Genomic DNA, 25,915 nt, shown 5'->3' with positions numbered 1-25,915 from the left:
GGGGGCATTAACGTTATTATAATATAGCCTACACAAACTGAGCCATTTAAGCAACAAATTACTTTATAATACATACATCCTTTATTCATGACTTCCAAGGCTTGACATGATGACAAATTACCTTCTGCTGGGACAAGTGTGTTGCTATTCAATCGTGAGTTATAGTTGTACATATTCAACAAATCTGAAGGAATGTGAACAGTAATAATGTTTGGATTACGTTTTACATGGATTCCGACCAATCAGGGGAGCGATACCCACCTGCCTGGCCTGAATCTACGTGTTACGGCGTCATAACCAACGTGGAACGGGGCCTTCTGATTGGTCCGCGGCGCCTGGCTATATGATAATAAGTGCATACAAGCTGTCATTCACTTTGATTTAGCAATGAAAAAAATAATGAGAAAGTGTTTTATGATGCTTCGTTCTTGCAAAGTTTGCAGTAAGATTGTACCAATATTGAAAAATCTTATGAGATGATTTGTCTGCACAGGCGCTGCTTTTGCCAGCGGGATCCCAGGAGGCGTCAGCACATCTATTGCAGTCTTCTGCCATGAGCTGCCACATGAACTTGGTGAGGGGCTTTATCAGTATTCTGATTGTGATAGCGCTGTATTTGTGTGCTTGTGTTGGGGGGGAAATGATCAAGATACATGATCAAGGATTATATATCATCAAAAGGAGAATTTTTGTTTATTGAAAGGGGCTGTTGGACAGTTATCAATTTTAAAGTACCTGCTACTAGTCCTTACAGATGTAAAAAAAAATCGTTCTAATTCTGGAATACAGCCAATTAAATTTAGAGCATACACTCTCTTATAACAACAATTTTAGATAGAAGCCTGTATTATTGCTATCGTGTTGTCATTATCCTCGTGTGGTTGACTACTTAGCCACCATGCAATGACAATGACCTTGACGATGATTATCCCCTAACCATTACTTTTCCTCCCAGGTGACTTTGCCCTGCTGATCAGGGCAGGCATGTCGGTGAAGCAGGCCATCCTGTACAACCTGATGTCTGCCTGTATCTGCTACATCGGCCTGCTCATCGGCCTGGGCATCGGCAACCTGTCCAGTAACGTTATCCAGTATGTGTTCGCAGTCACCGCCGGGATGTTCCTGTACGTTGGTCTGGTGGACATGGTAAGTCACAGTGCTTCTAATGGAATGTACAGTTTAAACTGCCCAAGTAGACCACTCAGGGACTGTATATGTAATAACAGTCTGGTCCATGTGAACAAGTCATCTCTATAGATAGGATTCTTTATGCTTGTGCAAAAACTTCTCTAAGAGATCACCAAAAGGTGTTCACACTCAACCAGGCTAGGTGGTCCTTATGTAGGTGGTCACTTGTAAAGGTTTGACTGTATTCTGTAACTCATGCATCTAGCCCTTTTTTTCTTCAATTACTTTTGTTATGACTGGATACGTGGTTTTGAATTGATTAGACTGTGGGAATTGGCTTGTTCTAATGAAAATGATCATCATCTTCCCCATCCTTTTAAAATGGCTTAGATCTTATGTCATCTTCCCCCCTCCAGTTGCCAGACATGGTACATCCCAATCAGCCCCAGGTCATTGCTGAGCCTGACAGTGCTGATCATGACCATGGTGAGCATGGTCATGGTCACGGCCACAGCCACGACAACAACACCAAGAAGAAGAAGAAGACAGAGACCCACGAGCCGGCTTCTCCCGTCTTGGTGCAGTCCTTTGGACTTCTGGTGGGCATTGGGATCATGTTACTTATTGCAGTGTTTGAGGACCAAATAAAGATTTAACAATAGCCTCTGAGTTGAACAGTTGAACATTGTGATTTGCTGTTTTTGGTTCACATGTTTGATACTTGTGAGCACTCTGTGTTGAAAAGTTTATGTAGATGCATTATTTTATTATTGTCTTGTTCCACCCACTATTAATCAGAATGAGACTGATTTTAGTATTCAAAAAAGTAAAAAAAAATTTTTGGAGCAAGGACTGAAATATGATGATGATCTATAACTTATAAGATGAGAAGCTGTTAAAAATATGTGATATTTTTCTGTATATCTTGTTTGATTTTAATGTGAAAAGAAAAGCTGAGATTTGCAATGTCTTCAAATGTTAAGAATGCATACAAGTTATAGGGATTGTGCAAATGATTCTATTAGATTATATATTTTGCTATTCTGAGTGGCCAAATGTAGTTAGTTAAAATCAGGGATAAATGAAAGGATGTCTCTGCAAAAAAGTGAATAGTGCACATATCTTGAATAGAAATTCAATGACGATACTTCTATGTGGCAATAATAGAAGAATTCTGGGCCAAAGAATTTTAACACACAAGGTACAGATCAGGAAGGTTGGAGGATGATGATTGATGCCATACTGTTGCTTTTTGTCAGTCTGAAGTTTTTAATTCAAACTCTTGTGCAAGTTATGACACCTTTTGGTGCAATTTTTACTGATTCCAATTTCTACCCTTGCCCTTTCTGGTCCATCCTAAATTGCTTACAAGTTACAACAATGCAGTACTTGATGGTACAGACTGTCAATAATTATTGATGTTTGCTTGACATGGGAAAAGGACCATTACATGTACGTGCATAAATGTTATGTGCACATGCCAGTATGAACCCAAAGGAGAGTGTACAGATTAGCCTATGTTTATACCATCTCTCGCTGGCTAGAGCTAGGAGCATCAGGCTAGGCACAGATGTGTGAGTGCACTTAAGAAATTTGTTTGAGATAATCATACCTTTATGATTATATAGTTTTTAATTGTATGACGTATGTATGGGACTAACCTGCAACTGTGTAAGCTTGTGGGTAACAGTAGAATTAGTGCTTTTTCACAATGCCCCAAGCATTGTTACAGTTACATGTAGTAGTGTTTTGTATAGTGTGCCTAAAAGTCTTTATTCTTCCACTTTTTTCAGATTTGTGTTCAGCATACTTATGTGTATTTATTATTGTTTAAACACAATTCTCAGTGTGTTCTAAAAAATGTGGTCATGATTTTACATACCTCAATGTGATCATGATAAATATGTTTAATATGGGAAAGGTGCTGTTCCTTAAGTGTATAGTTCTGAAACACGCCTATCCCTAATTAGGCCACAGCAAGTAAATTTTATGGATGACATCAGCGCGCGCATTAATTTTTGCCTGATTTCAGAAGAAAAAAAATTCTTTTTGTTTTCTTCTGCAGGGATGGTCAACATGACGTTAAAGTACCAAAATGAGCAAATATATTGTGTTGTAGCCTAATAATTGTACTTGTAGAAGTGGCACTTGCAAGGTACCCAGGACTGTAGTTGTAGAAATGAAACTTATTGGAGAGTTGTAAAAGTGACACCAATATGGAAGCTATGAGTATGGTTACATGAGTGTGCAGAGGATGTCATCCATAGAATTTACTTGCTGTGGCCTTAGTAAGGAATGTGCACATGATTGGGGAAATTGTCTGGTTTTAGAGAGTCCTTGTATCAAAATAGCATTTTTGCACAAGATGTTGGTATTTCTAGAATAAACACCACATTCAGGGAAGTGATGTATGATTTTGTCATTTCTTATCTCAAGTGAGTATAGACTGATGCTAATATGGGCAAAGCCAAAATGGCACATTTATTATGGCTCTGAATCAATCTCACAACACATGTACAGCATATGTTTGGGATATAGCAATGTATACAGCTGTGTACCATGTTGCCATTCCAAAGGCCTTAGGCTCTGTACCTCCTTGGTACAAATGTATATCCTGATTTAGACAGGAATTTGGGCAACAAACACCAGGAACAAAAACTCATTGTTTCAGTTTCAGAAATAATACAGCTTAACAATTTTTCAGTAATCTCTGTATCAGTTGGCACTACTAGTGCACAGTCATGGCAAACCAGTAGAAATGATTGATTGACCATTACATATTCCTTTAACAATACATATTTATGTCCTTTTCAATCAGGCATATATGTAAATATATCTGTCTTCTTTCAACATAGTGCTGTCATGACTTCTGCTATCGTGTTACACTGACTAACATTGTCAGTGTAAAATATAAAATATTGTATAAAAATACATTTGTCTATATTCCATTCAACAGCAGACACTAAAAAATAAACATTTGGCAAATATTCACAGCAACAATTTTTCCACATCACATCTGCTAGTAAAGCAACAATAACACCTTCACAACAGCACATTGATATGTATGGATAGCATAGACCATTTGTAGTGTACTGTGATGGTTGGTCACCTTAGCCAGAACACTGACAGTGAAAAAATAACTTTAAGATAAGTCCTGATTCTTGTCAAGATTTTAAAAGCATTGTCAGTCATGGAACTGTAACATGGATGTACCAGTGTCCAGTATGAAAGAAGGAAAACTCTGCTTCTACAGTCTGGAATGGAGATTTCTAAAACTTAAAGGCAACAAGACCACAAAGAATCTTTGATGTAGCCACATGTAAGAACACAGTTTGAAGAATGCATAGTATTTCCTGAGAATGAAGTGACTAACATACAGCTTTAATACAGATTCAAGTTGCAAAAGCTACTTTTTGGAAAACGTCTCACTCAATAGCCCACTCCAATCACCCATCAAACTCAAATGGTGTTATCTTCATGAACTTTTCTACGAACTCGTCATCTATGAAAGAGTAGACCACACTCCTGATCCTAGTGGCAGAGTAGATCTCCCCCAGCTGCAGGGCATCCAGACAGTTCTTAGTGTCCAGGTTGTCCTGAATGTAGTCTATGCACAACTCCACTGCTTCGGTCATCTGCAGAAAATCAGCTGTTTCAAACACTTTCTGGGCATTGTCTCCTGTCAACTGCAGTCCCTCACCATGCATGTAATCGTACAACACCTTGAACATGGAAGCCAGGGGGCCATGGAGGGTAACTCTGCCTTCAAGGCTCTCACGCATTCCTGACGAAAACATGGCCTTGAAAAAGTCACTGTGCACTGACAGGACGTCTCTACACGACAGAAAGATGTACTCATCGACATGGATTTCAACATCCGGTAGTTTGGTTAGCAGTGAGTTGACTTTAATCTTTCCATGAGTTCTCTTCTGTCCATCGCCGAGCATCCGCCATCTTTTGTGTAGGCAGGACTTTGGTCGTAACTGGTCGTAGCTTTTGCGTCTCCTCAAGAGAAGGGGCAGGGTGGATTGGATGTCAGAGTCTGTACTTCTACGAACCAAGCTACTGGCAGAAACTACTTTTCTCCCCACATCTGGTTCAAAAGTATCCTCACTCTCACTGTACAGCCAGGGAAGTTGTGGTGTGTGGCTGTCTTGTTTCTGGGCTTCGTCTTCAAAGTCGGAGGTTTCTTGGTCCGTTGAGCTTGATGGTTGTTCACAATCATCATTTCTGTCGTTTTCAATGTTACAGTCTGTGTTGTTGTTTTGTACACCCTGTGAAATGTTCACTGTTGTAGGATAGATCGTGGGCAACAATGCCTGGACACGGCGGAAGGTTTCAGACGGCTGTGGAAAGGTTTTCCTGGGCGAGTTTTCCCCTTCCCCTGCCGCGTTCTGATCTAAGGCTTCTATAGGAATGATTTCTGGAAGACTAGATGGTGGCACTGTCACTTCCTGCACTTTTGGGGCATGCAGAAGGGAGGGAATAGATAAGAGAAAGTTTCCCTCAAGAAGAAAAGTTGTTTCTGTGAAGGTTTCCGGGGCTGTTACTGGCCTCCCCAGCAGGGGGAGGAGTTCCCGTCTTCTCCTTAGTGCGGTCATCTTTCTCCTTTACCAAAGTCTGTCTAAAGATGTATCTGTGTCAATGGCTCATTTTTGGATGGCATCAGTCAGGAGTCTTTTCAGCTGACACTATCACCTGTCCAAAGAAAAACAAATAAAATAGGTCACAAACAAACCTGATATGTGTTGTAGGCAATGGCAACCAAGCTACAAAGTTTGTTCCGAAAATGACAAAATCATAAATGTCAACACGGACACAGCAATGACGCAGCCACAAAATGGTCCTGAGAAAAGAAAAACAAAATATGACCTTTGTTGACTCATATCATGACGAAGCATATCAGTTGCAAAGTATTCAGTTGCCCCGCCCACTGCCCTTTTAGTTTTAAAGACTTGCAGCCAACATTCGGAACGATATCACTGTTTATAAGGTTTATAACAGGATGCTCAAGCTTCTAAACTATCATCTGTAGGTCTAATAACTTTCATGTACTGACTCTATCGATGCATATAAATGAACTTGGCCTAGCTGTCAACAGGGTCAAAGTTTGACGTGTCGGTCGAAAGTTCCCCTCCCACAAAAATGCTGTTTCCGCGAGATTCAGTTAACAACAACCACAAAGACGTCGTGCATATTAGTCTTTATGTCCAACCTAATCTTTTCTGTGGTTAATTCTTGCACAAAGTCTCCTAAATGACACGGAAAAGGTGTGTAACAGTGGTGTTCAAGGACTGCTAAACCGAAGACGCCTAACGGCTTAAGCCTTTTGGCCGAACGGTTTGCACGTTCGATTTGTGATCCGGCTGCCCGGGTTCGGCGCGGGTTCGAATCCCGGGAGTCGGGGTGTTGTTTCTTTCTGTTCTTACTCGCCCCTCGTATTTCTACAATGGTTCCCACGCCGGCCCTGTGAGTAACAGGCTAGTATGTGCCACACAGGGATGTCGATCTCGGAGATTCGAGGACGAATCTTGAAAAAGAAAAGGGGGAGTAGTGTAACAGTGGTGTTCAGGACTGCTAAACCGAAGACGCCTAACGGCTTAAGCCTTTATGGCCGAACGGTTTGCACGTTCGATTTGTGATCCGGCTGCCCGGGTTCGGCGCGGGTTCGAATCCCGGGAGTCGGGGTGTTGTTTCTTTCTGTTCTTACTCGCCCCTCTGGTTGTTTCACTGGTTCCCATGCCGACCCTGTGAGTAACAGGCTAGTATGTGCCACACAGGGATGTCGAACTCGGAAATTCGAGGACGAATCTTGAAAAGAAAAGGGGGAGTAGTGTAACAGTGGTGTTCAAGGACTGCTAAACCGAAGACGCCTAACGGCTTAAGCCTTTATGGCCGAACGGTTTGCACGTTCGATTTGTGATCCGGCTGCCCGGGTTCGGCGCGGGTTCGAATCCCGGGAGTCGGGGTGTTGTTTCTTTCTGTTCTTACTCGCCCCTCTGGTTGTTTCAGGTGAACTAACCTGCGAGACCTCCGTCCTGCACCTTCCCGCCGCCATGATTGTTCTGCAGAAGGCGGACTATTCCAACTTTGTAGGGGTTTTCTGAAATCTGCCCGTCGGAAAATAACCATAAAGTACACTATTATAGACATTTCTGTAGTTGATATTAGCATATAACTAATATTTTATACACTTCGTATGTTTATTATGTGTATTGTAAGGTGTTACGTAATTTAGATAGTACCTATTTCTTAACAAATACCCCCATTTTACTTGTTGTTAATGTTCTCGACTGTTAACCTCCGTGACCCTGGCGCGAACGGGATAATACTGTGGACGGACCCACAGAAATGTGAGAAGGCTGGGGTTGGAAAGTGTTTACTTTGATAGTGGCCTCTACACAGGTGATGTAAGCATGTGTGTTGATGAATACTACAAAAACATGCCATGAAGAGTGTAGGTTCGTAACATTACTACTTGGATTTGACTTGAATTTCAGTTTTCCGACTGTGTTGCCGGACCCAGCCCACTCCAAAATAACAACACTTAAAATACACGGTTGTTTACACCGTTACTTCTGCTGTTTGTGAAAGCAAGGAGCTTGGTGAAAGTCATTTTTCTTTGGCAGCTGTCGGAGACGATTCTTACAACTATGCCTAAGAAGTGATGGAAAGCATAAAGCAAAGATGGAATGATGTCTTTTGTACAAAAAACATACATTTTTGTGACCTAATAATATAATCATCTGGTGTATTTTGCCAGCCAGTAGGTACCCAGTATGAGTAATGAGGCTGTTTAACGTGGTCGAGGCACCAATAATAATATAATTGGCCCTTATAACAATTGGGCCTACTGATATATCTGATCAGAAAATCAGCATCAATATCGTCAAAAATAATTCCAAGGTATTCTACAAACCAGAGTGAATGATTTTTGGTCACTTCGTTATGTGTAGATCTTGTCATGGAACGGTATATGCAAATATCTGCAACTGAGTTATGGCTGAAAGTCCTGAAGATTCCCCACCTCTAGTTAAAAAACAATCTTCTGTTAGTCATCCTCATGTCAAGGTCAAGTTAAAGAGAAGCAGTGCCTCTTGGGAGGTGCAGATTGATGTAGAGGAGAAGGACAATGTCAATGATACTCGTGAGAAAGGTGACACAATTGTGGTGTCCAAACAACAGACAGTATTTACAGACTGTGCACTGCAGGGAAAAGTTGATGAACCCAACATAGAATGTTGTTCGACTTCTAGTCTTCAACATGACTCACAGCAAATATGCTCAGGCAACATTACTACAGCAGTGGATAGTCAGAACTTCCTATCTCAATCCAAGAGTGGAGATCTGCAGCACAGGTGTGATCATGATCCAGGAATACCGGTATGTGAAAGTTCCTTGGTGCTTGATGAAAAACCAACCTTGATGCAAGCATCCTTGTCCACAGAATGTAGGAAAGTCAGGCCAAGTTGCCCTGAAACATTGACTCAGGAAGAACCAAGGACTGAGGACAAGTGTACAGAATGTAGGAATGTCAGGCCAAGTTGCCCTGAAACATTGACTCAGGAAGAACCAAGGACTGAGGACAAGTGTACAGAAGGTTCAGGAAACGAGCCACCAAGGTTGGACGGAGTCAGGGAAAGATGCAGACAACTGCTGGTACAGGCCTTGGAGACAGGAACACATAATGTGCAGCTGGTGACAGATCTGGTGACAAGCATTGAGGATCATATCCTTTGAAAAGGTTGAGTCAGTTGAAGATAATTTCTGTGTGTTGTTGATTCGTTACAAATTTCTCGCTGATAAGTATGTGTAATTAGATATCATGTAATTAGGTAATTACAGCAACATCACCATAGCATTGACTAGGCATGCCTCATACAATTTTTCTGGCACAATAATATGCACAATAAAAAATTGATCATTGAAAACAGAATGATTACCATGGTAATGGCTGAAAACAAAATAATAAGTTCTGTGTCTTAATGTCTTAATTGAGACTCAACATTGCTGAACCCATCTGACCTTAACAATAGCCTCACATATCTTCTGTGAGTTCAAGAACACAGGCACAAAGTACAAGAACAGGGTACGGAGCCGTGCTGCTAACCTGAAGGACCCGCGGAACCCTGAGCTGAGGAGGAGACTGATACAGGGAGAGATCACACCTCAGCAGATGGCCACCATGTCAGCACAGGTGAGGACTGAAGGGCTAATAATATTTGTTGGTATCAACAGAAGCTGACCAACTGAATAAGCTAGTATAAAATGCTCCCAAAATATTTACAGAGACCTTGTGATAATGATGAAAACATAAACTATAACCTTAGTATGAGCCAAAGTATATATTTTGACAAAATCCAAATTGTTTTCTTTATTGGATTATCAAAAGAAGGAAAATACAATTTTACCAGGGAAGCCGAGGACAGAAGAAGATGGGTGCAGATCACTGCTGCTGGCTGTCGTGAAGCCGGAGAGAGTGACAATTCAGAATCTACTACTGCATTTGGTTAGAAAATCATTTGATAGATATCTTTTCCAGGAGATGGCCTCAGATGAAGTGAAGAAGTTTCGCAGACAGGTGTCAGAGGAGTCCATCCAGAGACGACAGGTTCCCCACGCTGATGGGACCATGACAGACATGTTCAAGTGTGAGAACTGTGGGCGGGAGAACTGCTGCTACAACCAGGTAGACTTGTAATCAAGCAATCCATGTTGACATCTGTTCCAGAAGTATTATTTAGAATGTCTGACAGCTACATTGTTCGCAAAAGTTAAACTCAGAATGATTAATATAAATGAATATATAAACAAGAATTAAAGGTAAAGACTTCCCACTTATCAAAATGGGTTAACAACTGTGACACAAATTCGTTTAAACAGAAAGGAGACTGTATGGTAAAAGTAACTAAAATGGCCTTGTTTTGTGCTTTGCTTGCAGTATCGAGGCTTCTCGGCAGATGGCCCCATTGCATCACCATTTGTCTTCTGTATGGACTGTGGCAACAGATGGAAGGTAAAACATGCTCATGATTGCAACATTTGTAAAGTCTTGATGATTTATTTCTTTTTCATGTACATTTTGGTTACATATACCTTCACTGTACAAGAACATATAATGACCTTTTCTTCAATTCTTGTCTTTATCTTGCAGTTTTTCTGAAGCTATGGGACTGATGATGATGATTTTCTGAAGCAGGAAATGCTATCAGTGTGTGGAATTTTCCCTCGGACTGACATATTGGCATGCAGCTGTTGAGTGATCAGCAGTCACTTTTGGATCAGAAGTTTAGAGCTTGAGAGTTCTGAAGCCATATTGGCAAGTGATGCAGAGGGATTACCCAAAGGAGGGTCAGCATGCCTTTTGAAATAAGGCATACCAATCTATTTATGTCATGATTTGTTGTAGCTGACCCACCCTTATTCAGTGCTGTGGTCAATCATTTGTGAAGCATAATTACTTTAATTCTGTTATCCTGAAGCATAATTGCTTTAATTCTGTTCAATCAATTCATCAATGAGTGTTAGAGACAAATTATTTCTGTCAGAAAGTTTGAATGTCAGATTGTCACGTAGCAAGTCTGGCTGTGTTGATGTTCAAAGCCAGACACCCTATGAATACAATGGAACAATCCAATGAACTTGTTCCCAAAACCTTTTGGAAGAACAAGTTATTTTACCATTAAGCATTGCTGGTCCTCCTGAATTTACTGTAAGCATTTCCAGGATCCCTCCTAAATGACAGTCTCATGTTTATAAGGAGTAAGTATCAACTCCGTAATGTTAATTAGAAACATGTACATAGTATGCAGAAGAAGCAGGAAAACTTTTTAAATCTTTAATTTTAAATTTCATTTCTTCAATATAGACACTGTAAACAGCAATATTTTAATTGGGAAATAAATTTAACTTTTTTGCACATAACAAATAATTCACTTGCAGTACTAGTGGTATTCACTCAGAACTATAACATGACAGAATTAACAGTTTATAAACACAATCAAATTTTTACATCAAATCTGTTTGGGATCTTCTTCCACACAGTGGACAATAGTACACACTGAAAGTCAACCAAATAACTACTATGACTACAATTACAACTGCAAATTAAAGCAGTATTTGTCCTAAGTTGATTCCAAATAGAAGTCTTTTAAAATAACATCAATCATTATTCTCTTTTCATTGAAAATCTAAGACAGTATTTTGCTAACATCTTGAAAGTTAATTTGACCTACCAGCAACGAATACATGTACATAATATTGGCACAGAAATACAGATCTCTTGTTATTTGTCATCTTTTGTCATTGTTACAAATCAATAGTCAGAGACTTTTGGAACTCTGTTTTTAACATCATCTTTTCATCAATTAATGTATACCTGAGATTGACTGAGTGTTAGGAACAGAATACCAACTGAAGATAATGCTACATGTATGCACATTTTCTACAGTAACTTCATAGTCTTCTTGAATAGCCTACATGTGGTGATGTATACCTGACTAGATGGACTATTTTAAGTACCAATTTTCAGTATTAAGCTGAGTCCATTTTGGGGTTGTTAATATTTTTAAACATTTCTCAATAGTTGACTGGTGCTCTGAGCAGTGAGTTTTACATGTAATGCACTTGTCCATCTGAATTCAAAAATGGGGCTGTACTAACAAAGGGCATGAATCAACACCAGAACCAAAGTGATTTCCTTCATCAAAATTCTTACAATGCTAATTGTCATTCACAGAAAATGTTGAATAATATGAAGTCTTCTAAATATGTAGGATAATATTCTACAATGTATGACAAATACAAAGGTATCTACTTTATCTGCTTTCAAATTGACAGATTCTCCTTACATACAATAGCCCTTGTATTATTTTACAAGACAATTAGACTACAAGTAATATATACAATTTGTAGGTTTTACAGAGTATTTGACTTCTGCCCAAAATATTACATGTGTAAGAGTAGATCATAGCATTGTGAAATATCATGTAATTTGAATACTGTGTTGATTTTGTTACCTTACAGGAAAATATATCTGTGTCTGTCCAAGGAGGTTAACCTCCTTGGTCTGTCCAATATTCTTGGCACCATAAAATGATCTTGGATGAAAATGTCTAAGTTGACAGGTCTGTTTGCATTAGTTAAAGGCTATAATTCCATTTCAAACAGTATGGAAGAGGCAGATTAAGAAGTGTTTTGTCTGATCTTACATTGTGCAACCCCTGCCTCTCAAATAGCCTGGCCCAGAAAGATGCTGCCTTTAGGTACAGATGACATTAGAATTAATTGTTACTTTTGGTTCATATGTCCTCTGTTTCAACTTGGCCCCCTACAACTTAAGTACAAGTATATGTAGTCAGACTCAGAATCGTATTGCTTGAACATAGCAAAACCATTATGATTATTGCAATATGCATCAATATGCATACACGTTACAATTCAATAGCTATACAAACATCACCTAAATTCCCTTCAAAAACATGTCAGTTCATGGGCAAAGTTGGTCAATTGGCATCTGGGAAGACTCAAGAAATTAGACTGCCTGAAAATATACGCATTACAATATCAGTTTCCACAAGATTCTCACATTCACAGTCTCAAGTCAGATGAGAGACATAAGAACTTTCCCTGATTCCCTGAAACGATATGGAAAGCTCCCTTGAAAACAGGGCTTTTGTGGCAAACTTGGTGAGTCAGTATTACACAAAACTGTAATTTATTTTGCGTCACCACTTCAACCAACTGACCCAGAAAACATTTTGTAGAATTTTGTGGACTTGCTAATTCTGGTTGATGGACACATACCAGATTTCCCCCCCACTGCTTCTATAGAGAGCTCTCCACAGATACGATACTGTGATGACTGTCGCTCCCATCTACCCCTTCTGCTAGTCTAACATCGCCTGGCCTGACCGTCTGGCTGTTGGACGTGACCACACGAACCATCACAGGGTCGTTCACGACATCGTTCTCCACCCCTCTACCATTCCTCTGTCTGACGTCTTTGTTGGCTTCCAAGCCAGGTTTCCCACAGCAGGTCTTAGTCAGGCAGTTTTTCTCAGGTGCACAGGTAAGGAAACAGGCGTCGGACTGAGACAAGTTGGCATTCAGGAACATCTCGTCATATGGCTAGAGACAGAGGTAAAGACATTTTAGGGTAAGGTCAACAAATTCTATGCCTATTTGACAGTACAGCTACATTATACATACTAGTAGTAAATTCATCTATTTTCACAGGGATTTAACTTTGCATTTGGAGGAAAAAGGAGTAGTGACATATTTGTGGAGACATGACTTTGTGGAGAGACATCACCACAAAATTAAATCCGCACAAATTTTTAGATTTACAGTACTAAACTGGAACTGCTGAATCCTTTTAATGATTATAGCGTGACATGGAATCAGCAGTGCTTCATTTTGTTGCAGCATATTCTGACAGTCTATTCAATGAATAATTGTATCAGAATATATTCAGTATATGTTTCATATACGTCTTTAGTCATAAGATGCAGTGAAAGATTCTGTAATACAGATGCTCCATACCTCCACAAACTCAGGCTGTATGGTGGTGGAATGGATGCCCTCGTTGTGGAAGAACTCCTTGATCTTCTCAGCGATGAGCATGTAGTCGGCCAGGTTGCGCACCTTGATGTGTGCGGAGGCGATGATGCGGTTCCCTGCCAGCTGCCAGATGTGGAACTCATGAACCGCCAAGACTCCGTCCACCTGGTACGGAACAATGAAATAGATGATGGGTCAGAGTCTTCTGTATAGTGGATCACTTAGCTGGTGTGTTATGCTGAATGACATTTAGACTGGCTATACTGATACTGATACAAACATCTGAGATGTTTTACAGAACTCCTCGGGAAAAAATGGTCAATGCAAATGTATTACAAGTGGCAGAAATTAATATTTCAACTTGGATTCTTTGTCACACAATCAAGGCAGGAACAAAAAGAAAACTGTTACCTGCTCTATCAGCTTCTTCTTGAGAGCATCCATTTTGAGGTGAGGGGGAACAGTCTGCAGGAGGATGAGCCCTGATTCCTTCACTGCAAGGAAAAATACATTTATATTGCTGACAGAGGCTTCATAATGTATAAAAATAATATGTTAGATTTTGTGCCTAGTGTCTAGTAGCTGGAAAGTTGAGGTTTACTTACACAGTGGGAAGGTTGTTGACATGATGATGATCACCATTCCAATACTGTAACAGATAAAAACAAATGTGAGCACAGTGCAACATTTGGCATTGAAAAAGGATCAAAATTTCTTTGGCTGCAATCCAAGAGTGTTGATACTGATACTGACAAAGCTTGTTATAACTAGGTGGGACAAAAATTCTTCCACCTTTATTACCACAACAGTCAGTCTTAGCTGTTCACCTCTACCTCACAGGATATTTTAAAGTATTTAAACTACAGTCTCTGCCAAAAGTAAGCAGTTTGTGCCTTTCCTGTACATGATTTTGTAGCTCCCTACAGACTAGAAAACCGTCAGGTGGGAAAGAGAATTGTGGAGGAGCATACATATATAAGATACTTAGATTGAACTTACAGCATCCCTGGTAATCTCGACCACTAATCGCCAAACTCAAAGAAAAAGTATTGCACAACAAGAGCTGCATAACCTTGCGGTATGAAGCGATTGACATATATACATATAGAATACAACACGGTGGGAGGGCTGGGACCGAGGGTGATGTGGAATACATCTTGTATTTCATTGATGTCATACCCACCTGAGAAAACTCATGTTTTGATGCAAAATGCGCCAGAAGTTGAACAAAATTGGTGCCCTCAAACAAAAAGTGTTGCAACAGTTATGTTCCAACGTCCGAATCGGGTATTCGAATTGCCAACTGTGCCACACTCGGCCCGCTCGAAATGGTTCGATTTACTCGAAGAAAGCCTGTGTGATACGCCTTTCAAACCTGTGTGATACGGAAGTTATGGCCCGGTCTGGAACACCCGTATCGAACGTTTTTGCATCACAGGTATGACATAAATACAAATAAATTACCTCATGGCAGGGTCGACATAGTACTTCCAGGCCCCCTCTGCCTGCCAGATGATGGTAGCACTGATCATGACCACCACAGAACCCAGGGCATCACCCAGCACATGCAGGAACACTCCCCGCATGTTCAGCTGGGCACTGGAGGCTGGACAACAAAACATTCCATTTTATATCCTACCTATCTTTAAAACAATTCTACACATTATATGACATTGTAGAGTTATTTTGATGAGTTTCATAAGCATTTAATGCAATATTTAACAGAAATTATTGTCAGACATACATTTACTTTATTGACTTTGCTTGCTGCACCTTGAAGTTAAAGTGACGTCATGGTGGTCAGTAGTATGTAGGCGTATATATATAACATAAGTTCTACAGGATCAATACACATGGGCGTGTCTATGTTAACTTTTGCCTATAACCCGAAGGCCCACATTCTTTAGAATAAAAGGGTTGTGCTTGCTGTTTAGAAGGACATGTAAATATAACATCAACATACATTTACATTATTGACTCTGCTTGCAGCAATGTCAATGACAAAAATGATAACTATGAAGTCAAACTGAAGTCATTGTTATCATGTTTGTGGATAGGATGAAGCTGAAACAACCTTACCAACTTCCTTCGTCTTTTGCTTGCCATCTTTGGAGTCCACATCTCCATTAGCAATAATATTGCTGCTCCCATTGCTCCCAACAGTCACCATCAGGTCCTCCTCCTCACCACCATCACTGCTGTCCTCTCCATGCCCACCGTGGCTGTGCCCGTGGCCACCACCACCATGACTGTGGCCATGTCCATGTCCTAAGAAATTGGCAACAATACACTTTAGTTACAGTCCGTCCAATTTTATTTTATTTTTTAAAGAAAAAAAAAGGTGAGAGAAGAACTACCTGAAAAGTAAAGTATCAACAAAAGAACAAACATCTGACTTAAGCATACAAATCTACAATGAAGAGCCGGCAACAAGTGTATGTACACCTGGCTCCCATGTCATGATCACCAATCTACCAGTATTTTCTTTATCTAGGATAGAAATCAAGCACTTTTGTAGCCTATGCCTAGGATATTCTACTTGGTCATACATTGTAGCTTATTGTCACAAAATGTTGACCAAAACACTGTAGCTTTTCCTGATTCTTGTCATTTTGACAAGACCCACTGCCAAGGCTGACCCTGGCAATGGAAAGACGAGACTGGAGACAATTCTTAATCTTCATTGCTACCTAGTCCCTCCTGGAGGTCAAGGGACTAGGTAGGTAGGTAGGTACTGCCATTACTGTTAGAAGTGATAGAAGTCAATCTGCCTTACCATGGAAGAGGAAGAGACCAATGAGGTTGATGAAGAGTCCTGCCCCACCCACGATCAGGATCAGTATTGGGTCAGTGATCTCCTCAATCTCTGTAAAAAAAAGAAACCAAGAAGTTTGTTAAAATCTCCCCTGCATTGGATTACAGTAACACCTTTAAAAATCTACACTACATTGACCAAGATTAACTTACATGGCACATCAGGTACAGGTAAACAAAAGATAAATAACTATAATGATTATAATGTGTCACCAGAAAATGGATGACTGAACTGGACTGAATGATTAGGTCAGATATTACTAATATCTGATGACATTTCTTGACTAAAATTGGTGTTTATAAAATCAAACATATACTCACCAATAAGTCTCTGAATGGACTCGACCAGGATGGAGAAGCACAGAGCTGCCAGGAACACAGCGTTGACCAAGGCACCCAGGACTTCTGCTCGCGCCCAGCCAAAGGTGTTCTTGGACGTTTTTACCCTTGATATCTGTAAAAAAAAAGTTAAAGACTCCCAATATACATCTTCAGATAGCAGTTAGTCTTTCACACCAGTCCTACATTTGCAACAGAAACTGCACTTGAAAACTCATGACTGATTTTGTATGCCATTTAATACTAGTCACTGTTGTCATTGTTGTTAATACAACCTTGTTCTTGTCAACTGTAAGGCCATGAAAGCTTTCAATTATTCCTGAAAAGTTTCCAAATCATGACAGTTTGGTAGAGACTATGATTACAATCTGTAATATGAAATGATGGGGACTTGCTGCATACAACCAGCCTGGAATAGATGTAATGGGTGCATATGTAATTTTGTGCACCCAAAATTGACCAATAAAGGGCTATGCACCTTATTTTTGAATTGGGTTCTGCTGTGCACCTACATTTCAGAAGTTAGGTGCTCTTGTGCACTTATTCCCCTGCAAAATGAATTTCCAAGCCCAACTTCAAGTTCCCAGTCAAAAGCTCCACAACACTTACCCTGACAGCACCTAACACACAACACTTACCCTGACAGCACCTAACACACAACACTTACCCTGACAGCACCTAACCCAACAATCAGCGACACCACATCCGACAACATGTGGAAGGAGTCGGCCACCAGCGCCATGGAGTTGGTCACATAACCCACGACGATCTCCACCAGGAAGAAACTGAAGGTCAGGGTCAGCATGCAGATCAGACGGCATGTCTTTCCCGTGTAGCGCCCCATTGTAGAGTAGTCCTGGATTCACTGTGCTGCAAGCATACATGTACTACGTGAGAATACAGCCAAACTTGTGTATAGGTTACATGACGGCACTCAACAATTGCAAGGGACTTAGGGAGATTTGTGACTACCGTAGTACGACAGGTGGCCACAATGGACATGATTCTTAATACAGTACTTGGGGCAATTGGAAAAAATTACCTAGTATTGGACCACTATTGATGGGCACAGTGGTGTGACTTTGATACAGAAGTACTCAGTATACTAGTAGTATGTTGTAAACATGACATAAGTTGCAGTTCGAACAGGATCAATACACATGTGCATCAATCATGTCTAATGTCTGTACACATGAACTTTTGTTTATACCCTGCAGGCACACATTCTTTAGAATAAAAGGGCTGTGTTTGTTGTTTAGAGGGTATTTGTGAACATATATAAATAATTAAGCTCATAATGCTTCAAAACTTCTACTGAAAACTGTACACAGGATAAAGCAGAAACGGATATTAACATTTGACTGGAAAGATTATGTTGAGTAAACTATGTGAATCTGTTGTAGGATTACCCAAAGTTTGAGAGGTAGTACGCAGTTCCTGTTGTACATTGACTGCACTACTTTTACATTTCTAAAATGCATGGCACTTTAACTTTCAGTGAAGAGATTCCATTGTTTGGATGGTTCCACGGTTAAACAAGAGCATCCAAACCATGGAAACTCTTCTTCAGTGACAGAGGTCATTCACAGTCATTGGCAGCAGTCCAAAAGAATAAGTGCATCTAGTTCAGCTTTGGTTTCATCTGAATGAACTACAATAGTGCATGATCACATTCATGCAACGAACTAACACAAAGTCTTTAGATCCAAAACACCTGTTACCCTTTTGTTATTAGTTTTTATGGTACCGTTATAGACCAGTTTCTTCAGAATATGGTGCCTGCCCTTAGTGCCATGGCTCCTAAAGTTGTGCTGCTGATCATCATTTCACTTTATCTAGCACAAGTTGTAAGCTCTGAGTGAATCCTGATACACGATATTTATCTATAAAATGCAGAACTAAACTCTTTTTCAAACAGACATTAAATGTCCCAACTAGAATGTGTTGGGGTTTTTTGCACGGGGGAAATTTGCGCGGGAAAAAATAATGTTCGTAAGATATGTCAGAAAAATGTGGCCAAATGTATGATTTTATACCTGAAATTTTTGTTTGCATTTCTGGTCCCTTGGGATTATATAAGCTGGCTCTCATAAAGTTTGCATAAGATGGCACAAAATGGAATCAAGTATCCTATTACAACTTACAAGTATTGCATTCTACACTACGAAACCCTGTTCTTTCAATTTTCAAGTTATTGTGTGATTTCCAAATATCAAGTTTTCACGTGCAAAAAAGTTTGAAATTTGTGCGTGAAAGAAAATGCTTGAGAAAAGATGTAATTAAGCTTATAGAGGCCTCAAGAAGGTACCTTTTACAATATAAACCTTACATAAGGAACTTATGTTCAAGTGTTCAGGCTTCAAGTTGAACTTTTCCCAAGGGACCTGAAATCAGACTTTTTTTGTCCAAAAATTCAGGTTACCGATGGAAAATCATATTCACAGCGTCCATTTTCTGCTTAAGAATTTCATCCTCCATATTTTTTTACATATTTCAGGAAACAAATTTTTTTCATGCACACAAATTTATTCGGCATGCACAAATTTTTCCTTGAACAGAAAACCCATTCCCATAAGGACACCTCAGAAATGTAAAAATTTTGGTGATACTCTCGATGTACACATATCTTGTATACTCTTGTTGTAGCACTACATTTAAGCATACAAACAAGCATTTTTAATTCTGTACATGTGATATTACTGTCTTGTCTTGAATCCCAGGACAATCCATCACATTTCTGGCTTTGCGCAAGGGATTGGTATTATCCATTAACCGTAGTAAATTCGTTGCCCCTGATCAATAATTCAAAAACGAACTGATATCTAAGATAATTAGATTAAATTCTTTAAAGATATCATAGCTCATGTCACATTCAACAATGAAATTCAACATCAGAGCTTTGATGATTTTGTCCTTGAAACCGAAAAATGTGCCCCTGGCCTTTGGCCAGGGAGAAAATTTGCAAATAAAAGAGTGACTGCAAATCAAACACAGGTACCATACTTTGTTCCTACGATACATGCAGTGTGCAAATAAGAATCATTACAACATTAGGCAAAGCGTGCATAAAACAAACCCTGAGCTTGTGAGGCAGGCCAATTAACAAAAATGACCCGTAGACATTTTTCCACCATTAATGCAAATTGGCTCCTACAATTAAACTACAAAGGATTTATATGAGCTTTCGAATGTTCAAATAAAAGGAGTTGTATCTAGCATCTAAAGCGACAGGTCACGTTTTCTTTCAGAGTTTCAGGTCCCATGATTTAACTTGTGTCCTTTAACTTCTTTGGTGGTATTCAACATCATCATCTCTGATAGCAATAACATCTAAATCCTTTACTTTAGACAATCATTCTTCTAAATCCAACTGACTTCTTTGAGGTAACTGTAACAAATCCCTGACGGTGAGTAGACTGACCTAAAGAAAACTTTGAACACCCAATATTTATACATGCATAAGTTGACTAGAAAGAGGCTAGGGGACAAGTCCTTAAAAAACTGAAGAGGAACTCAAGACAAGGACACATTCTACAATCCCTTTCAAACTCATCTGCATGGAACCAGAGCTGACAAGAAGTACCAGTGGCATGACTGCTTACATTTAGGTGCAGTGTGCAGAAAGTCAAATGAAAGGAGTGCAAGCTGTGACGAAGCAAAAAAATATCCGCCTCAATCTATATATTTTTCTCTTCAACCAGTAGACAGTAAAGAAAGGGACTTTCTTCCTTATTTCCACCTACTTGGAGCTTGCTGCTATGATGTTTGATGAATATTTCCTGCAGACTAAATGTCAAGCTGCTGTCATGCTGGTTAAATACAAAAATACACACAGCTCGTTGGAAAGGGGCCTTGCTTTTTTTATAATCATGAAACCCAGTTTACGTCAATCTTTTCCACTTTTGACCTGGTTTATGTCAATCTTTTGACTTTTGTCTTTGACGAAATAACTATTGATTCAACAAAAGTGACCATGGGTAGATTAAGATAACAATATTGATTCAATGTTAAGTTGATAATGTTTATTAACTCAAACCCCAGCTGCAGTTGTGCCAGCTTTTAGTATATTAAGACATCAAAGGTTTGAAGTTTGTTTTATTAAAAATTACAGGTAACTAATCTATAATGTTACATTTTATGGTCAGACCGCATTTCCTGATGACAACTCTGCCCCTAACGGCCTAATTTTTCCAAGGAATATTAGATTTTGGCCCCATACTAACGTCTTAAACGTTACACCTTTGCCCTGTGAATTTGATTGACAGGTGCATAATGTTGCCGATTCAGACTGTCTGATCAAGGAGGCTAACAACTTGGTCTAAAATATTGATTTGGCAGGATCGATACACCTTACCTAATTTTCCTTAGATTCTTAGTCTTTAAAAAGAAGGCTCCAATGTACAATATTCATCGTTTTGTTAACATTTCCTGTCTGGGATAGGACGGTGGCCACTGGAACAACGACAGAGACAACGATCTGACAAAAACGCCGGCGGGTAACCCTGTCACCCACCACCCCTCCCCTTTAAAACACCCTACACTTACCTAAAATTAGCGAAAATCTCCTTCCTTGCCGAAAAAATGGATAAATTCTGCTGCTCTTGAGAGCCTGTTCCTGAAAAGGTCTGGAATTTTCCTCCGTGAATGATGAAAGGACGGTTTGCACTCGTCCCTTTGCAGTGTGATTTGTGCAAAAGTCTTTGCACACGAACTTCGTAGCGTTACGGAGCCAAGGCGAACGTCCTAAACTCGCGGCGTTTTCTCCACAAAAAGTCCATTTTACGCCATGTAGGTCACATGGGGCTCCATAAGAACAAAGCTGAAAGATCCGTATATGTGAGGGTTAAGTCTTAGAGCAGTTTGGACCACAAAAACACGACGGAAAATACCGAAAATCCAGGTTTACTTGTCCTCCATTTTCCTTTATTTGTTGGGTCAGTGACCCTGGAACGGTCCATTTTTACTCTTTAAGTTAGAAATTAGCGTTGATATTTGCTAAAAAAAATCATGAATTTTCAATCAATTAAATACTTAAACGTTTATGAGTATTACACTTTTTCGTTGATTTCTTCAGATTTTACGTTACGCCAACACTAACCTGAAGCACACCCTCTTTTCAAGATGGCATATGCCGGATTGCGCAATCGTATATGCCTTAAATTCCCGGCATGCATTTCGGTACTACTCCCAGGAGAGAGAGAGAGAGAGCAAGCGTGGGCTCGACTGTGTGGAACACGTTTTGGTCAGATTTTGCCGCCCTCTTCCCACAAACAAACACTTTAGGTATGTGAACCAACTCCTAGCACTTCAGAAATTGTTAAAGATCTATATTTTGACAAATGATACCTCAGAGAGTGATGTTGCCTTAATTTTCTTGCAAATGGGGAGGGGGGCATGGGCAAATTACTATTTGCTGTGAGAGATGTGTGCCATACAAACTACATGCCTGTAAAGGTAGATGATGATATCTGTGAGCAAGGACGTTATAACGTACTTGCTGTGAGCTATTGCTTCTATTTGGTGTTAATTTTGTTAACATCACTGTACTACAGCTTGTAACTGCAGTCTTATTTTGAAATTTTTAATAAAGTCTTATTTTGTCTCTTGTCAACAGCTTTGGGCTATGGACTGAGTGAGAGAGCAAGGAGGTTAAAAAATCACCTTTTTTTTAACCTCCTTGGTGAGAGTTACCCTTTCCTGCAATGTCCTTATTTTCCATGCACAATTTGATTTACTGCATGACAAAGGGTCCTTACATTTTCACAGTTTCGCCATTACCCGAGTCGGAGATGATCATCCCAATCCGCTGCTTCACCTGTGGGAAGGTGATCGGGAACAAGTGGGAGTGGTACCTGGGCCTTCTACAGGCTGACTACACAGAAGGGTGAGGCAGAAACTACAGTCATTTCAGATAAGTAAAAAACATTGGCCACTCCAGTAGTATCAGGTATCAGCCTGACTAAGTGAATCCTATCAGCCTGCCTCTTAGCCCTTGGCAGCGAGAGTACTGTGTACTGTAGGCTACTAAGGTCTTTTGATACTGGAGAGAAGTTTCCCTTGTCCATCACATAAAGCAACAGTCTCTAACCTCTCAATAGCTTTACACCTTACATTGTGGATGTGACTACTAGTATTGATACATGCTTGTTACAATATGTTGTGTCTAGTATACCATAATATGTTGGTATAGTATGCCATCTACTAATACTATTTTGGAGAAGTGAAAATAGATAGATTATTCTGAGGCTTGTAGGGAAAATGTTCAATCTTATGATAAGTTACATTTTTTATTGCAGTGATGCCTTGGATGCCCTTGGACTGAAGAGATACTGCTGTAGACGGATGTTGCTGTCACATGTGGACCTCATTGAGAAGTTACTCAACTATGCGCCACTGGAGAAGGCGTGAGAGACGATGCATGTATTGAGACAACAAAAAAAAAGAATCATGTACATCTAGGATTAAAAAAATCTGTACATACTAACATGTGAGCCATAGTTCGGCAGCTCAACAGTAGACTAGAAGCATTTACTAGTACACCTAACAGGATTTGAACTGTCTGTTTTTGTTCTTGTTGATGACACAACGAGCCCAGATGTTGGCATTGAAGCAAACATTTGCATGTTTCTTTGGTTGAGAAATGGGCATCAACATAATCAAGGTCCTTATGTCTACTTTTGAAAAGTTAACGTTTATTTCTGTGTCCAACAGAGCATGGTAAAAACTCATTGTAACAGACAATACTGGGCTTTGCACCACAGGAATAATGCCAGCTCTGTATTATACTCCAAAAATTGATATGCTACATCAATGTAGACTGTATGGACACTATGGTAATGCTATTAGAGGGCTTTAGTTACACAGTACTTGTTATTGTAAATACAATATTTGGTTTAATAAATACACTTTTCACAAAATAGTGCCAGCATTATTTTACGCTGTAAGAGATTCAAATATTTGAATGTATTTCTGTTCATGAGGCCATGTTGATTTAATTTCAAGTACATGTATATGGATTACATCCCTTGGGAACCCAAAAACTGAAGCGTGTGTGCAAATGCAAATAATGTGGCCCAAAATACCACACAGTAGATTCTTCATTTCTGTTTTTCACATCTTATTGAATTGACCTTGGCATTCTATGACATTAGTATATGTTTTCCAATATTTTTTTGCAATCTACAGCATTTGAATATTAGCTCATTTTGCAGCTGCTTTGTGCAATTTACAGTATGGCCACGTTGATTTGATTATATGGATGACATCCGCGCTCGCACCAATTTTCGGCCATTTCCACACAAAAAAAAGTTTTCGACCACACAATAAATTGTGCAAAGCAGCTGTTAAATGAGCACAAATATTCCGTAGATTGAAAAAAAAAGTATCAGAAAACAGATACCTAATGCCATATATAGAATGCCAAAATGAATCTTAAGTCAAAGAATAAGATGTGAAAGGACGGAAAGAAAAAAAATCTATTGTTGGTTGGGGGAGGTACCAGTACATAAAATTCAGGTCCAGAGGATCATGGTATACCATACTATGTGTGTTTAGTCCCATGTTCAACCTTCCTGGCCACTTTGATTTCATACTGAAGGAAACTTTTTTTTTTTGGCCAAACTTTTTTTTTATTCGCTCGCTTGCATCAGTTTTGGAGTTCCCGGAGGATGTCATCCATATAATCAAATCAACATGGCCTATGGTTGAAAACATTTTTGGAAAGCCAAAAATCAATGCATGTGTGGATGACATAACCAAATCAAACAAGTCTTAGTAGTAGTTCATAGTCCAGCTTAGTTGAATTATGATAAATGAATATGAGTAGGTAACATGAAACATGAGATGGCAGCAGTAATACACACTTGCAGGCCAGATATAAGCATAGTTCCACTATACATTGTAGCAGCACTGGTGGAGGTTAACCTGGAACCCACAAGGCAGGCAAAAGTGGGGAAGGCCCAAGGGCAGCTGGAGAAGTGAAACTGGAAGAGATGAGGACCATAAGTAACAGCTGGTGAGACCTAAAAAGGAAGGCCCAGAGAGTGTACAGTGGAAGACTTATCATCGTTGTCCTATGCTCCCAGTGAGTCCCACTGGGGCAAAGAGCCCAAGTAAGTAATGTTATAGATTACCAGATAAGTCCATGGGTGTATTGCAAGCCTGACAATAAACTCATACCGAGGAAAAATTATGTGTACATCTTTGCATGAGATAGAGAAGCATTTGACACGACCTCGTGAAATTTTGCTATGATTTTGTATAATACTATATTCCTTAAAACCTGTAGATTTTTCTTTGTAACTATAACTGCACACAACGTCAACATATTTGTATTGCTTCTTTGTTTGGTGGGACCAAAATAAAGCTTTGCAGGGGTCCTGCAGGAAAAAGTATACAATAGCATGGATTGTTTTTGAACGGAGATCAGCACCAAGGACAGACATGCTCTAGCAGGGGTATGTTTTTTTATAGCACAGGTAGAGCTAAACGGGATTTTTAAAGTGTAAAAAGTTGATGTACCACATGTACAGCGGAATTGCCTGTGCGTGGTCGGCGATCAGCTCGGGCAGAGGTCTTTTCAAAAGTGTCAGTTTGGCAAAACAAAAGCATCACTTCCTCAGAACGGAGTCGTTTGTTATGCACAATAAAATGCTCTATGAAGTCGGGTACTAGTAACCCCTGCTGATTTGAAAAATACCTGTTGTCATGGATATAAAATATCATCGCCTTTCACCTAAAAAATTGTAACAGAGACAGAAAGCCACTGAAGCCAAAAAGCGCAATCACGCGGCAGTCCGGCTGTTTTATACATATAACTTGGTGCTTTCAAAATTTTTATTTCGTGTTGTTTTCTTCATGTCTTCCCGCAGTTTCCTTTATACCTTCAAACTGCTTGGCAAGTTTACACAGAACGCGGGCCATCGTACGGTACCAGGGGGGGTAGCAAATATCAAGTTACGTAACGTTGTTCCCAACCTTAAATACCCCGCCCCTTGGTATTAAAGACGTTGCGTCACATCCGGTATGTGGATATCCTGGATCTTTCACCCGAAGGACGCGGATGGCTGACCCT

The 25,915-nt window shown here is 39.8% G+C and overlaps 5 protein-coding genes across 7 annotated transcripts in view; 3 read left to right on the top strand and 2 right to left on the bottom strand.

Moving 5' to 3' along the window:
* LOC118414612 (zinc transporter ZIP10-like) overlaps positions 1–1,794 on the top strand; it is a 4,206-nt gene extending 2,412 nt beyond the window's left edge. Inside the window, exons 6-8 of the mRNA XM_035818774.1 lie at positions 494–574; positions 956–1,146; positions 1,545–1,794. Coding sequence (XP_035674667.1) covers positions 494–574; positions 956–1,146; positions 1,545–1,784 — 512 coding nt within the window. The 3' untranslated portion in view covers positions 1,785–1,794. The remainder of the gene's footprint in view (positions 1–493; positions 575–955; positions 1,147–1,544) is intronic.
* A 2,744-nt stretch (positions 1,795–4,538) lies between these two features.
* LOC118413269 lies at positions 4,539–7,210 on the bottom strand. The gene is made up of 2 exons (XM_035816521.1): positions 7,151–7,210; positions 4,539–5,826 (listed from the first exon to the last, which is right to left on the bottom strand). The coding sequence occupies exon 2, from the start codon at positions 5,727–5,729 to the stop codon at positions 4,575–4,577; it is 1,155 nt and encodes a 384-aa protein (XP_035672414.1). The 5' UTR covers positions 5,730–5,826; positions 7,151–7,210; the 3' UTR covers positions 4,539–4,574.
* A 1,269-nt stretch (positions 7,211–8,479) lies between these two features.
* Positions 8,480–11,562, top strand: LOC118413270 (transcription elongation factor A protein 1-like). The gene is made up of 5 exons (XM_035816522.1): positions 8,480–8,857; positions 9,171–9,325; positions 9,671–9,817; positions 10,070–10,144; positions 10,283–11,562. The coding sequence occupies exons 1-5, from the start codon at positions 8,554–8,556 to the stop codon at positions 10,289–10,291; spliced, it is 690 nt and encodes a 229-aa protein (XP_035672415.1). The 5' UTR covers positions 8,480–8,553; the 3' UTR covers positions 10,292–11,562.
* A 1,159-nt stretch (positions 11,563–12,721) lies between these two features.
* Positions 12,722–22,027, bottom strand: LOC118413268 (zinc transporter 1-like). 3 transcript variants are annotated; one of them, XM_035816520.1, is made up of 10 exons: positions 21,941–22,027; positions 17,510–17,712; positions 16,825–16,957; positions 16,466–16,555; positions 15,769–15,957; positions 15,154–15,295; positions 14,295–14,338; positions 14,101–14,183; positions 13,672–13,854; positions 12,722–13,257 (listed from the first exon to the last, which is right to left on the bottom strand). In XM_035816520.1, exons 2-10 carry the CDS (start codon positions 17,684–17,686, stop codon positions 12,955–12,957), a joined length of 1,344 nt encoding a protein of 447 aa, XP_035672413.1. In that variant the 5' UTR covers positions 17,687–17,712; positions 21,941–22,027; the 3' UTR covers positions 12,722–12,954. The 3 variants fall into 3 exon arrangements, with proteins under 3 accessions (XP_035672413.1, XP_035672412.1, XP_035672411.1); XM_035816519.1 differs by lacking the exon at positions 21,941–22,027 and adding an exon at positions 21,388–21,808 and having other exon boundaries at positions 17,510–17,707; XM_035816518.1 differs by lacking the exon at positions 21,941–22,027 and adding an exon at positions 21,388–21,807.
* Positions 21,964–23,768, top strand: LOC118413271 (DNA-directed RNA polymerases I, II, and III subunit RPABC5). The gene is made up of 3 exons (XM_035816523.1): positions 21,964–22,125; positions 22,609–22,726; positions 23,139–23,768. The coding sequence occupies exons 1-3, from the start codon at positions 22,011–22,013 to the stop codon at positions 23,248–23,250; spliced, it is 345 nt and encodes a 114-aa protein (XP_035672416.1). The 5' UTR covers positions 21,964–22,010; the 3' UTR covers positions 23,251–23,768.
* Positions 23,769–25,915: the final 2,147 nt, after the last annotated feature.

The sequence above is a fragment of the Branchiostoma floridae genome, chromosome 4 (assembly GCF_000003815.2).
Source record: "Branchiostoma floridae strain S238N-H82 chromosome 4, Bfl_VNyyK, whole genome shotgun sequence".
Classification (NCBI taxonomy): Eukaryota; Metazoa; Chordata; class Leptocardii; order Amphioxiformes; family Branchiostomatidae; genus Branchiostoma; species Branchiostoma floridae.
The sequence above is the reverse complement of the archived record's forward strand: the minus strand, read 5'-3'. Positions and strand labels throughout refer to the sequence as shown.